General features: G+C 43.4%; 1 protein-coding gene across 1 annotated transcript in view; it reads left to right on the forward strand.

The window, feature by feature from the left end:
* Nucleotides 1-13,967, forward strand: part of CEP152 (centrosomal protein 152) — a 116,182-nt gene extending 102,215 nt beyond the window's left edge. The window contains exons 27-28 of the mRNA XM_073618667.1: nucleotides 5,975-6,078; nucleotides 12,856-13,967. Of these exons, the coding sequence (XP_073474768.1) occupies nucleotides 5,975-6,078; nucleotides 12,856-13,691 (940 nt within the window). The 3' untranslated portion in view covers nucleotides 13,692-13,967. The remainder of the gene's footprint in view (nucleotides 1-5,974; nucleotides 6,079-12,855) is intronic.
* The last annotated feature ends 375 nt before the right edge of the window (nucleotides 13,968-14,342 follow it).

Below are 14,342 nucleotides of genomic sequence, written 5' to 3' on the forward strand. Positions count from 1 at the left end.
TCTGGCACTTCAGCCCCTGTATATATTACACAAGAGGTTTTTTTCCTCAACCATTAATGGTCTAGAGGAAAGATTAATGGCCGTGATTACGTCTTCACTCAGTGGAAGAAAACGCACTAGGCTTTCCTCTGTTCCCCAAGACCCTCAGACAGAGGAGCTCTGGGATAAAGGAGATGAATCCCTTTCAGAGGTTCAGGATGGGATGGATGATTCCTCTTCGGAGGAATCAGGTGGAGAGGGACCCTCTGCGACTTCCCAAGAGGAGAAAGTCTTAGTGCAGATCCTCACTGGATTGGTCTGCTCCACATTTAAGTTGCCCATACCTGAAACTGCTAAAGAATCCTCTTCTGCTTTGGGGTCACTGAAACCTTTCCAAGCAGCACATGCTTTTCCTGTTCATACTTTACTTGAAAAGCTCATTTATTCTGAGTGGGATCACCCAGACAAACGTTTTTTTCCGCCGAGAAAGTTTTCAACACTTTATCCGATGGAAGAAAAGTTTATTAAAATGTGGGGAATACCGGCTATTGATGCCGCCATTTCCTCCGTAAATAATAGCCTGACTTGTCCTGTAGACAATGCTCAGATGCTCAGGGATCCTGTAGATAAAAGGATGGAATCCCTATTGAAGGATGTTTTCTCCTTAGCAGGATCAGTGGCCCAACCTGCAGTAGCAGCGATTGGAGTCTGTCAATACTTAAGAGACCATGTTAAGCAGGTCATCAAAGTATTACCTGAACAGCAGGCCCAGGGGTTTGCTAACCTTCCAGCGGCCTTATGCTTTGTGGTTGACGCCATTAGAGATTCTATTGTGCAAACCTCCCGTCTTTCACTGGGGTTGGTGCATATACGTAGAATCCTATGGTTGAAAAATTGGTCAGCCGAAGCACCATGTAAGAAGCTACTGGCTGGGTTTCCATTTCGTGGTGCAAGGTTGTTTGGAGAGGACTTGGATAACTATATCAAGAGAATCTCTTGTGGGAAAAGCACTCTCTTACCTGTCAAGAAGAAGAGTAAGCGCCCCTCTTTCAAACGGACTCTTTCCCCAGCGCCGGGGGCTTCAGCCTCCAGGCAGTCTCGACGGCCGCCTCCATCGGGGTCCAGAGACAAGAGTCAACCCCAGGGACAAAAGAAGTCCTGGGGAAAGAAGCCTACTAGGCAAAACACTAAGACCTCTGCATGAGGGGGCGCCCCCGCTCACTCGAGTGGGGGGAAGACTGCGACAGTTCTCAGAGCTCTGGCAGGAGGACTTCCAGGACAGATGGGTAATCTCCACGGTAACCTTAGGGTACAAGCTGGAGTTTCAGGAATTCCCCTCTCCTCGGTTCCTCAGATCAAATGTTCCCAGAGACCCAGAGAAGAAGCAGTCGCTCCTTCTAGCGTTAGAGCGACTTTTGTCGCAGGAGGTCATTATGATAGTTCCCGCAAAGGACCAGGGATTGGGCTTCTATTCCAACCTTTTTACGGTCCAAAAGCCAAATGGGGATGTCAGGCCCATTCTGGACTTAAGGGATCTGAACCGATTCCTAAGGATTCAATCCTTCCGCATGGAATCAATTCGAACAGTAGTTCCCACCCTGCAGGGAGGAGAATTTCTGGCATCAATAGACATCAGAGATGCATATCTGCATGTGCCCATTTTTCCGGCTCATCAGAAGTTTCTGCGCTTCGAGGTAGGAGGGCGCCATTTCCAGTTTGTGGCTCTGCCTTTCGGGATAGCCACTGCACCTCGAGTGTTCACAAAGATCTTGGCTCCTCCTCTGGCCAGATTAAGGGCTCAGGGTATAGCTGTCATAGCATACCTAGACGACCTGCTCTTGATAGGCCGGTCGGTAGCCTCTTTGAATGGAAACTTGAGGACCACGGTCAGGTATCTAGAACACCTGGGTTGGATCCTCAACTTAGAAAAGTCTTTCCTAAAACCAGTAAGAAGACTGGAGTATTTAGGTCTGATTATAGATACAAGCCAGGAGAAAATATTTCTACCCCAGGCAAAGATCACTGCTTTGAGAGAGCTGATTCTGACAGTAACGACCAAGAAGGGTCCCTCAGTCCGCCTTTGTATGAGGCTACTAGGGAAGATGGTGTCTTCATTCGAAGCAGTTCCCTATGCTCAGTTTCACTCAAGAATGCTGCAACACAGTATTCTGTCGACCTGGAACAAGAAGGTTCAGGCATTAGACTTTCCGATGCACCTGTCGCATGCGGTGCGTCAGAGCCTCAATTGGTGGCTCATACCCGAAAACCTGCAGAAGGGGAAATCCTTTCTACCGGTTACCTGGACGGTGGTAACAGATGCCAGTCTGTCAGGTTGGGGAGCAGTTCTGGAACAGGCTGCGGTCCAAGGGGTATGGTCCAAGACAGAGAGGACCTTACCCATCAACATTCTGGAGATCCGGGCGATACATCTAGCTCTAAAGGCCTGGACTATCAGGCTACAGGGTTGTCCGGTCAGGATCCAGTCCGACAATGCCACAGCAGTGGCTTATGTCAATCATAGGGAGGCACCCGGAGCCGAGCTGCTCAAAAGAGGTGAACCAGATCTTAGTCTGGGCAGAGATGCATGTGCCATGCATTTCGGCAGTTTTCATCCCGGGAATAGAGAATTGGCAGGCGGACTATCTAAGTCGCCAGCAGTTACTTCCAGGGGAATGGTCTCTGCATCCCGACGTTTTTTGGGCCATATGCCAAAGATGGGGGGTTCCAGATGTAGATCTCTTTTCATCCTGATTCAACAAAAAGATAGACAGATTTGTGGCAAGGACAAAAGATCCTCTTGCATGCGGGACGGATGCGTTGGTGATTCCGTGGCATCGGTTCTCACTGATTTACGCATTCCCGCCTATCTGCTATTACCACGACTCCTTCGCAGGATCAGGCAGGAAAGGAAGTCGGTACTTCTGGTGGCCCCCGCTTGGCCCAGAAGGACTTGGTATGCAGAAATAGTAAGGATGACAGTAGGTCCCCCGTGGACACTACCGGAACGCCCAGACCTGTTATCTCAAGGTCCAGTGTTCCATCCTGCCTTACAAACGCTAAATTTGACGGTTTGGCTATTGAGACCCACGTTCTGAAGAGTCGTGGGCTCTCAGGTCCTGTCATATCTACCTTGATTAATGCAAGGAAGCCAGCTTCCAGGATGATTTATCATAGAGTCTGGAAAGCTTATATAACCTGGTGTGAATCCAGAGGTTGGCATCCCAGGAAATATGTCATAGGTAGAATTCTTGATTTTCTACAATTAGGATTAGAGATGAAGCTGGCCTTGAGTACCATCAAGGGCCAGGTCTCGGCTTTATCAGTATTATTTCAGCGCCACTTGCTTTGCATTCTTTGGTCCGAAACTTTATGCAGGGGGTGATGCGTCTTAATCCTCTGGTTAAAGCGTCCCTAAACCCCTGGGACTTGAACTTGGTCCTGGCTGTGTTACAGAAACAGCCTTTTGAACCAATAAGTCAGATTCCTTTGGTCTTGTTGACAAGGAAATTAATTTTTCTGGTGGCCATCTCTTCTGCTAGAAGAGTATCAGAATTAGCAGCTCTTTCCTGTAAGGAGCCTTATTTGATTATACACAAGGATAGAGTGGTACTACGCCCTCATCCTAGTTTTTTACCGAAGGTGGTTTCTGATTTTCATTTAAACCAAGACATTGTTCTACCTTCCTTTTTTCCAGATCCCTGTTCTCCGGAAGAGAGATCTCTACATTCATTGGATGTAGTAAGAGCAGTTAAGGCCTATCTAGGGGCAACTGCTCAGATCCGCAAGACGGATGTTTTGTTTGTACTGCCAGAGGGTCCCAATAGAGGACAGGCAGCATGAAAAGCTACCATTTCTAAATGGATTCGATAGTTGATCATTCAAGCTTACGGTTTGAAACAGAAGATTCCTCCGTTTCAGATCAGGGCACATTCCACAAGGGCTATTGGTGCTTCTTGGGCAGTGCATCACCGGGCCTCTATGGCTCAAATCTGCAAGGCCGCAACCTGATCTTCAGTCCATACATTCACCAGATTTTATCAGGTGGATGTGAGAAGGCATGAGGATATCGCCTTTGGGCGTAGTGTGCTGCAGGCAGCGGTACAGGGTCCTCAGGTCTGATTGCACCCTACTTGGTCGTGGTTCCCCCCCCCTCAGGTAGCATTGCTCTGGGACATCCCATCAGTAATTACTGTGGCTCTGTGTCCCGTGATGTTCGAGAAAGAAAATAGGATTTTTTAAAACAGCTTACCTGTAAAATCCTTTTCTTTCGAAGGACATCACGGGACACAGAGGTCCCGCCCCTCATCTAATACACTATATTGCTTGGCTACAAAACTGAGGTATCCCTGCAAGGGGGAGGGATTATATAGGGGGTTGAACTTCCTGATAGGGTGTGCCAGTGTCCAATCACCAGTGATACCTATATAACCCATCAGTAATTACTGTGGCTCTGTGTCCCGTGATGTCCTTTGAAAGAAAAGGATTTTACAGGTAAGCTGTTTTAAAAAATCCTATTTTTTTTTTCTCGTACAATACCAGAACAAACGATTTTCGTTTTTAATCAGTAGAGTATTCATCCAAAAAAAAAAAAAAAAAAAGACCACGTATACTCAGAAATAGAAGAATATATTACAATACAACACATTACATCACTTCCCAAGTTGTATTCTGTCGTACAAAGATTTTCGTAACTTTAGTAACCGCTTAATTTTCGATATGAGACTAGCATGCAAGAAAAAACAGATGATCATTTGTCCGATGTTCTCCTCATGTGTATCAGGCTTAAGATCCCTAACTCACATTCATACTAGGGCTGATTTAGACAGGAGCCATTTAAAGGAAAAGTTCAGCCAAAGCTCGTACAAAACTGCACTTCTCTGACCCGCTTTTCAGCAGACAGCAGGCTGAAGCCCACTGACGTCCGAGCCAGTCCAGGCTGTAGAAAGATCACAACAATGTGGTCGGAATTCACCCACATCCCTGGACCGTCACCTGGCTCAGCCTCTCAGTGATCCACTGAGAGGCTGAGCCAGCCATGAGCGAGGAGGGGGCAGAGCAGATCACCAGCTCTCTGCTCACTGAGCGATCAGCTCGTTTCTCAGTCTTCGAGCCGGCGGGGGACAGATGCTGCATCGGACCAATGCTGCCTCCACCTAAGTACCGTATATACTCGAGTATAAGCTGACTTTTTCAGCACATTTTTTTTATGCTGAAAAAGCCCCCCTCGGCTTATACTCGAGTGAGGGTCTCCAGTGCGGGTGCAGCCTCACTGTGCCCATCTGCAGCCGTACCTTTTGATAACTAAAACAGCGGGTGTCTCCCGCTGTGTTATGCAGTCTGTTCGGTGGTCGTCCACTGTAAAATAGCCCCTCCTCCTCGTCCGCGATAGACGGAACACTGATACAATGCTGGTAAACTGAATCAGTGTTCCGTCTATCACGGACGAGGAGGAGGCGGGGCTTTGTTACAGTGGACGGCTGCCGAACAGACTGCATAACACAGCGGGAGACACCCGCTGTTTTAGTTAAAAAAGGTACGGCTGCAGATGGGCACAGTGAGGCTGCAGATGGGCATTGTTTACCCAGTAGCTGCTGCATTTCCCACCCTAGGCTTATACTCGAATTAATAGGTTTTCCCAGTTTTTTGTGGTAAAATTAGGTTCCTCGGCTTATATTCGGGTCGGCTTGTACTCGAGTATATATGGTAAGTATGATTCTTAAAGAAAAAAAAAATTCCCATGCTTCTCTTTTAACCTATCAGCATGTCTGTATATAAGAGATCAGACTGTGGGACATTTAGAAGTGACAGGTTTAGCACTTCAGGACAATATGGGACAACAAAGGTCACCTTAAGAACCGTTTTCGATTTTATTTCTCCATTTGAGTCCGTGTAAGTGATTGATCAATGGATTATAAATGCCTGTTTACACTAATCCTTATGCTGTAATTGTTCTTATCAGAATGTGTCATTATGTGTGTTTTATTTCATTTCTTAGTGCTGAAAAGAAAATCATGAACGCTGCAAGCAAGCTTGCAACTATGGCCAAAGTTCTGGAAACTCCCATCTCTCAAAAAACTCAGAGCAGAAACTTCAGATTAGGTATGTATAACAGCAGTGCGTGATGAGCTGATCATACACTGTTCATTTATTATTCGTTCAACCAGCGGGCAAAGGAAGTGGATGGAGGAACCCCCCTGCCGGGACATTGGTTGCAGCCACTGATCAACAACCTTTTTCCAACTTGTCCCTTCAGCACAAGTTGGTCAAACGATCTATTTCTGTCAAGGGGGGACTGCCATACTCTGATTGAATTTGATTTGATTTAGTGTATGGCCAACTTTAGTGAATTGGTGTGCTGCATGTTGCACAGTGTATCAGTGATTTGTCGTATGATGTAGCAATTGGGATTTTTTATTCTAGGAGAAGCCTGTTGCGCATGCACTTTGTAATAAAACGTGAACATTGTTTAAAAGGAACCTGTTAGAACAGAAATATGGATGTTCTTAATGCTGACTTGGCTTTGAAAGAGCCCGTTCGGAGGCTGTTATCCTTGCTTCACTGTTCAGTGAGTCACTGAACCAGAACAAGCATACGATGCTGCTGGACACCTAATACCAGGCATGTGCTTGGTCCAGGTTTGTCACTTGGCAACTAGTGAAGGAAGATGTAGGCCAAGGAGTGTAGGCCAGCTCTCCTACCTCTCCTTCCTTGTAAGCTCAGATAATTGGGTGGGGTGGGGGGTGGGGGCAGTAATCAAATGACTGGCACAATCCCCTGTATAAATGAAGTAATCAAAAAGGTAAGCCCCCACCTCTCCTCAAAAAGAGGAGATGGTGGGAAAAATGGATTTTAAGGTGACAAAACAAAAGATATAACACATAAATGCAATATGTCTAAAAACTACAAATTTTATTTATACAAAAATGTATTCATTTAAAAAAATATTTATCATTGGAACATATATCGGCAGTCAGCATATGTAATAACCATTCCGTGCAATCAACGCATGGTCTTGGTGCATATAACTTCTGATGTATATGGATAAATGTTTCGCCCAAGCAAAAGGGCTTCTTCAGGACCCACGTTTCAATATCGATAAGTTAAATAGCTGAGATGTTGACCAGAATATCACCGATTCATCACCCCTAATATAGCCACAGTTGAGCAGAAAGGTATATATCCACAGGTATGTCAGTGATCAATAAAAACAAGGAAAAAAGCGCCAACAGATCCTCGCCATCAATAGGTCTAATCAAGCGATGAAACACCATAAGTAGGCTACTATGAGAAATAATCAGAAACTCCATCCATGTTGACCCCACTATATGTGGTTTAATCATCAAGGGTCACAAGATTGAACCAAGCTGGAACCACAAGGAGAAAAAAAACACTTCAGGTCTCAATATGACTAGAGAGAGGAGCTATCCTCCAGCATCATGATCAGACCACTATTTGGCCAAAGATGCCGAAACGTGGGTCCTGAAGAAGCCCCTTCTTTGCTTGGGTGAAATGCGTTGATCCATATACATCAGAAGTTATATGCACCAAGACCAGGCTTTGATTGTACCAAATGATTATATCATATGTTGACTCAATATAATATGTTCCAATGATACATATTTTTTAATGAATGTATTTTTGTATAAATAAAATTTGTAGTTTTTAGACCTATTGCATTGATGTGTTATATCTTTTTTTGTTTTGGCACCTTAAAATCCTCTTTTCCCACCATCTCCTCTTTTTGCGGAGAGGTGGGGACTTATCTTTTTTGACTCTTTGTAAGCTCAGCCTAATAATCCAGACCTTCAGCCTTGTTTTAAGCTGGGAAATACTGTATGCACTACACCACAAACTAGAATGGGCAATGTGTGTTTAATCATTTTGATTCTTCCATCTATTGCACAGCAGCAAAAAGGATTAGGTCCTCCATGCAAGGAAGTTTTCAAAAAAGATAGATAATCTTCAAGTGCAATAAAGGGCACCTTAGACTGCTAAATTCACTTCTCTTCACAAAGAACTTAGTAACAGCCCATTCATTACAAGCAATGCCCAAAATCGGATGCATCACTTGTTATTGGTATGTTTATGGGCAGCATATCATATTAGTAAAGTGATGGCTTCTGTAAAGGTTGACGGGTAGAAAAAAATTAGATGGACACATACATTATGCATTTTTTTTTTTTCCATTCAACCAGTGGGTTGAATGGAAAAATGGGGAGAATGGGGGCATTCTTGAGAAGGATGGGGGCATTCTTGAGAAGGATGGGGGCATCACTCCGACTGAGTCAATACAATGATCAGTGTTGCCGGCTACAGCTACCGACATTGGTTGGTTGGGAAAAAACCGACCAAGTCGATCGATCAACTTATGTACAACCAGCCTGCACATACGTGGATCAAAATTAGTCCACTAATTGCGGGGTTGTGGTCAGTCCCAGTGACCTTAATGGGCAAGTTTGAAAGACGCGCCGTCTCTCAAGCTTTGCAAGGTGAGTTAAATTTGTGGCAGAATGAGTACTACACCGCTTGGCTGCAATGTTAGTATTTAGGTGTATGGTCAGGGGACTGTAAAAAAGTGGATCAACTGCCTGCTTTTACTGCTCCTTTGCCACCCATGTGAAATGGCCATAAGAAGTAGAAAATAGCCATTTTACTGTATATCCTTTTCTTGTTGTAGGATATAAAATCTATACACCATTTCTTAGGATTTATATTTAACATATCACATTTTCTATTATTCATCTCTATATATAAGGCAGTATTTTCAAAGAGGTAATTCAATCTCTCTGCGTCACATTAGCATTATTCTTACCTCCCTGCATTACTTTTTTCAGTGTTAGACTGTCTGGTGTAACCACTGCCAAATTCTTTTCTTCTGTATTATGAGTAGGATATTTCAGGAATGCTGAGCAATGTGTAACAGTCTACTCAAGTTCATATTTGAAATATTCCATAGAATCCATTTTCTTCCACTGCCTCACCTGCAGATCAGTAAAAACTGTATTTTATTGAGCGGTCTGTATAAGTGGGTTATGTTTTTAAATCCATATGGAAACACCTGTATCTGTGTATTCTGAGGTCCTTCTACACACTTGTGATCAAGAGCTGCTAAGGTTAACCACTTCACCTCCGGAAGATTTACCCCCTTCCTGACCAGGCCATTTTTTGCAATACGGCTCTGCGTTGCATTAACCACTTCAGCCCCGGACCATTTTGCTGGCCAAAGACCAGAGCACTTTTTGCGATTTGGCACTGCGTCGCTTTAAATGACAATTGCGCGGTCATGCGGAGTTGCTCCAAAACAAAATCTATGTCCTTTTTTTTCCTCACAAATAGAGCTTTCTTTTGGTGGTATTTGATCGCCTCTGCGGTTTTTATTTTTTACGCTATAAACAAAAATAGAGCGACAATTTTTATTTTTTACTTTTTGCTATAATAAACATCCCCAAAAAATATATAAAAAAACATTTTTTTTCCTCTCAGTTTAGGCCGATACGTATTCTTCTACATATTTTTGGTAAAAAAAAATTGCAATAAGCGTTTATTGATTGGTTTGCGCAATAGTTGAAGCGTTTACAAAATAGGGGATAGTTTTATGGCATTTTTATTTAAAAAAAAAAATTTTTTTATAGTAATGGCCGTGATCTGCGATTTTTATCATGACTGCGACATTATGGCGGACACATCGGACAGGGGCTGTGTGTAACACATCACTGATCACCGCTCCCGATCACAGGGAGCAGAGATCAGTGACACTGTCACTAGGCAGAACGGGGAGATGCTTGTTTACATTAGCATCTCCCCGTTCTTCCTCACTGTGAGACGATCGCGGGTATCCCTGTGGACATCGAGTCCGCGGGACCCGCGATCCTACTCACAGGGCTCCCGGCGGTGCGCACGCGATGGCACGGCGGAAAATTCAAAGGGATGTACAGGTACGCCCATTTGCCCAGCCGTGACATTCTGCAGATGTAAAAGTACATGCGGCGGTCAGCTAGCGGTTAACTAACAATTGCGAGGTCCTGCGACACAAAAATAGAGCTTTCTTTTGGTGGTATTTGATCACCTCTGCAGTTTTTGTTTGCACTATAAACAAAAAAACGACCAACAGTTTTGGAAAAAAAAACAAAACATTTTTACTATAAAACATATCTAATAAAAAAATATATATAAAAATCTAATTTCTTCATCAATTTAGGCCAATATGTATTCTGATACATGTTTTTGGAAAAAAAATCCCAATAAGTATATATTGGTTGATTCGCACAAAAGTTATAGCGTCTACAAACTATAGGATATTTTTTTGAAATTTTAATTATTTTTTTACTAGTAATGGCGGCAATCAGTGACTTCTAGCGGGACTGCGATATTGCGGCGGACAAATCTGGCATCTAACTGATACTTTTGACCCTTCTTTGGGGACCAGTGAAATTATTACAGTGATCAGTGCTAAAAAATATGCACTGTCACTGTACTAATGGCACTGGTAGGGAAGGGGTTAACATCCGGGGCGATGAAAGGGTTAAATGTGTGCCTAGCTAGTGATTCAGTGTAGTGGGGGAGGTGCTTTTACTAGTGGAAGGCATGGATCGGTGTTTCTGCTTTACTGGGACACAGGATGAATGCCTTCTGTATTAACAGAATGGCAATCTGCCTGGTTTACATAGGCAGACTGCTGTTCTATCCGTGTACTGAATGGTCAGTGGGTGTCGGCGGACAGGTCCGCGGGGTCCCGCTGTGTAAAATCACAGCATGAGTGAGCCACCAGCGGCGCGCCCGATACCCGGAAGTGCAGAATCACTTATATATATGCCCTGTAGCAGTAAATGTGCTATGGGTCGGTCAGCAAGTGGTTAAAGGTATTTATGTTGTTTGATAAATCTACTTACAACTTTGTGTACCAAAACCCCACAAAATAAACCTGACAGCCAATTCAGATATTCTACTAATTTTAACCATAAAAACAAGAACCTACCTGTCTTATGTGAATGGAATTTCTGATTTCTTAAATGTTCTGCTTTTTTTTTTTTTTAACTTAAAGTGATTCTAAAGGGTCTTTTTTATTTATTTTCCCCCCCTAAAATAAAAAAAAGCCCTTTACCTGCTTTTTACACTAGTATTGCGCAGAGCGTCCCCAAACCTGATCTTATGAGGGCCCCTGCTGGCGCTCTTTGCTCCTCCCCTTCTGTGTCTGCCCCCATAACAATCCGTTTGCTATGAGGGCATATGTGCAGGCTTGCTCCCAAGCCAGGGCTGTGTGTGTACGCTGACACACACAGAGTGGCTCAGCCCCCCCCCCCCCTTTATTGGATTTGGTTATTGCAACAGTAGAAGCCAATTGCTCCTGTTACTATCATTCTGCCCTATAAGACCAGGGAGAAAGAGCATCGCTGCAGACGGGCGCAGGACTGGATTGAGAAGGGTAAATATAGCTGGGGAGCCAACAACTACTGAAAAAGGTTGTTTTTTGTTTTTGTTTTTCCACCGTAATGCATGTGGGTAAAAACCTTCTAACTTTTGAACTTTTTAAAAATAAGCTAGCATTTCAATTCTATCTATCTATCTATCTATCTATCTATCTATCTATCTATCTATCTATCTATCTATCTATCTATCTATCTATCTATCTATCTATCTATATTAATTTCTGAGCACCTCTGCTTGCAAAATTTGAAAGCTTTTTGTGTGGAATTCCAGCCATACAACGAATTAGCCTTAAAACTGCCTCAGGGGTGGGTAGTGGGGTCCCCCAGGGTTCTGTGCTGGGACCAATCCTATTTATTTTGTTCATAAACGACCTGGAGGATGGGATAAACAGTTCAATCTCTGTATTTGCAGATGATACTAAGCTAAGCAGGGCAATAATTTCTCCGCAGGATGTGGAAACCTTGCAAAAATATCTGAACAAATTAATGGGGTGGGCAACTACATGGCAAATGAGGTTTAATGTAGAAAAATGTAAAATAATGCATTTGGGTGGCAAAAATATGAATGCAATCTATACACTGGGGGGAGAACCTCTGGGGGAATCTAGGATGGAAAAGGACCTGGGGGTCCTAGTAGATAATAGGCTCAGCAATGCCAAGCTGCTGCTAACAAAACAAACAGAATATTGGCATGTATTAAAAAGGGGATTAATTCCAGAGATAAAACGATAATTCTCCCGCTCTACAAGACTCTGGTCCGGCCGCACCTGGAGTATGCTGTCCAGTTCTGGGCACCAGTCCTCAGGAAGGATGTACTGGAAATGGAGCGAGTACAAAGAAGGGCAACAAAGCTAATAAAGGGTCTGGAGGATCTTAGTTATGAGGAAAGGTTGCGAGCTCTGAACTTATTCTCTCTGGAGAAGAGACGCTTGAGAGGGGATATGATTTCAATTTATAAATACCGGACTGGTGACCCCACAATAGGGATAAAACTTTTCCCCGGAAGGGAGTTTAACAAGACACGTGGCCACTCATTAAAATTAGAAGAAAAGAGGTTTAACCTTAAACTACGTAGAGGGTTCTTTATTGTAAGAGCGGCAAGGATGTGGAATTCCCTTCCACAGGCGGTGGTCTCAGCGGTGAGCATTGATACTTTCAAAAAACTATTAGATAAGCACCTGAACAACTGCAACATACAGGGATATACAATGTAATACTGACATATAATCACACACATAGGATGGACTTGTGTCTTTTTTCAACCTCGCATACTATGTAACCAAGAGGGAGGAGAGGACTTTTTTAAGGTTAGGTGTATAACTGGAACTCCAATTTAAGAACATGTAGCCTGTGAATATTGTATCCCCTTCTGTTAATGGATTTGCATTTGTTTTACTTTTAATAAATGTAAACTAATTGGTCCTTTTTTTTTTTTTTTTTTTTTTCATAGCACCTGTGCAGATTGAAAATGAAACTGAGCATGAGACGGCTAAATCTGTGAATGCTCAGATTTGTGTAACTGACAGACTGAGGGCACCAATCACAGAGCAAAGAACGATTGATGAACTGATTAGGAGACATATGAAAGAGAAGCTTGATGGAAGCATATTCCCGACTGTGGACACATCAGCCAGCAAACAAGATGATGTATCAAAGCAGCTCAGAAAGGACTGTACTATTGCTGCACCAGTATGTACATTGCCTCTAGAAGAGGGCCGTACTTTAAACTGTACGGGTTCAGATGCAGAGTCCAACCAGAGGCCTTTTCATGGCCGCAGCGAGCCCTCTTTTTTACAGGGCCTAAAATCTTTTGACTGCCAGGATCATCTTAAGACCAAAGCACCCAGGAGACGGTTTGAACTTCAAGAAACTCCAGTGCGGGATAATGGAGACAATGGTTGGGGCTTGGTCAGTGGCAAAGGTCTCTTCCCATCACAAAGCTCTTTAACCAGCATGAAAGTGCCGTCTTACAATCTGGACACTGCAGGGAAACTTTCAGCAGCAGGTTTATTTTCTCATGCAGAGGAAAGTCGTGATGCCTTTGGCAGCAGATATGAAGGTCAGAATCACTCTGCTCACATTGCAAAGAGAAGAGATCAGACTCCCAGTACATGGCATTCTAGTAAAATCACGGACCATCCGCCCACGTCTGTTGAGTCAGGGCCATACTCCGATGTAGGTCGAGACAACCAACTACCTCAACAAAAATTATTGCTGGATTTTGCCACTCCACCGCAAGACAGTGGCTTTGACAGTCCGTTCCCTGATGTAAATAGTTTTAATTGACACTGGTGTGCTATATAGTTTGTTTTTATCATTTTCAAAAAAACCTGACTTATTTATTTATTGACATGCATGTATATAAATGATCATTTTTATATTTGTTTTATATGTATATGTGTGTTTGTGCAGAGATGTATTTTTCTACTTTTATTTATGTATGTGTTCATACAATTGTGATATTTTAAAATAAAGTTAATTTGAGTTTTTTAAGGTTTAAGCTGCTTTAAATAGTTTGTAAGCATAAAAATAGTTTGTAAGCATAAAAAATAGAAACTCATTAAAGTAATAACTGAAGGCAAACTTCTTTTTTTTTTTTTTTTGGATAGAGTGGAGAGGGATTAGAACATCTGTCAGGTTTTTATTGCTGTCCGCATCCTCGTTTGGGAAATTCACCCTCTTTTATTGGCCCCGGTGACCATTATCAGTGGGAAAAAAAAGAAGTACCGTATTTATTGGCGTATAATATGCACTTTTTCCCCCTGAAAATAGGGGGGAAATCGCGTTATACGCCGACAGCGTACCTCGGAGGGAAACGAGTGCCGCCGGAAATCACCGAGCCGTCATCTCCTCTCTACTCAGCTCTACGCTCGGCTCTCACTCGGCTCGCATGTCACACACACAGTCCCGCCTCCGCCACCGGCATTGGACAAGTGT

The sequence above is a fragment of the Aquarana catesbeiana genome, linkage group LG03, assembly GCF_042186555.1.
Source record: "Aquarana catesbeiana isolate 2022-GZ linkage group LG03, ASM4218655v1, whole genome shotgun sequence".
Taxonomy (NCBI): domain Eukaryota; kingdom Metazoa; phylum Chordata; class Amphibia; order Anura; family Ranidae; genus Aquarana; species Aquarana catesbeiana.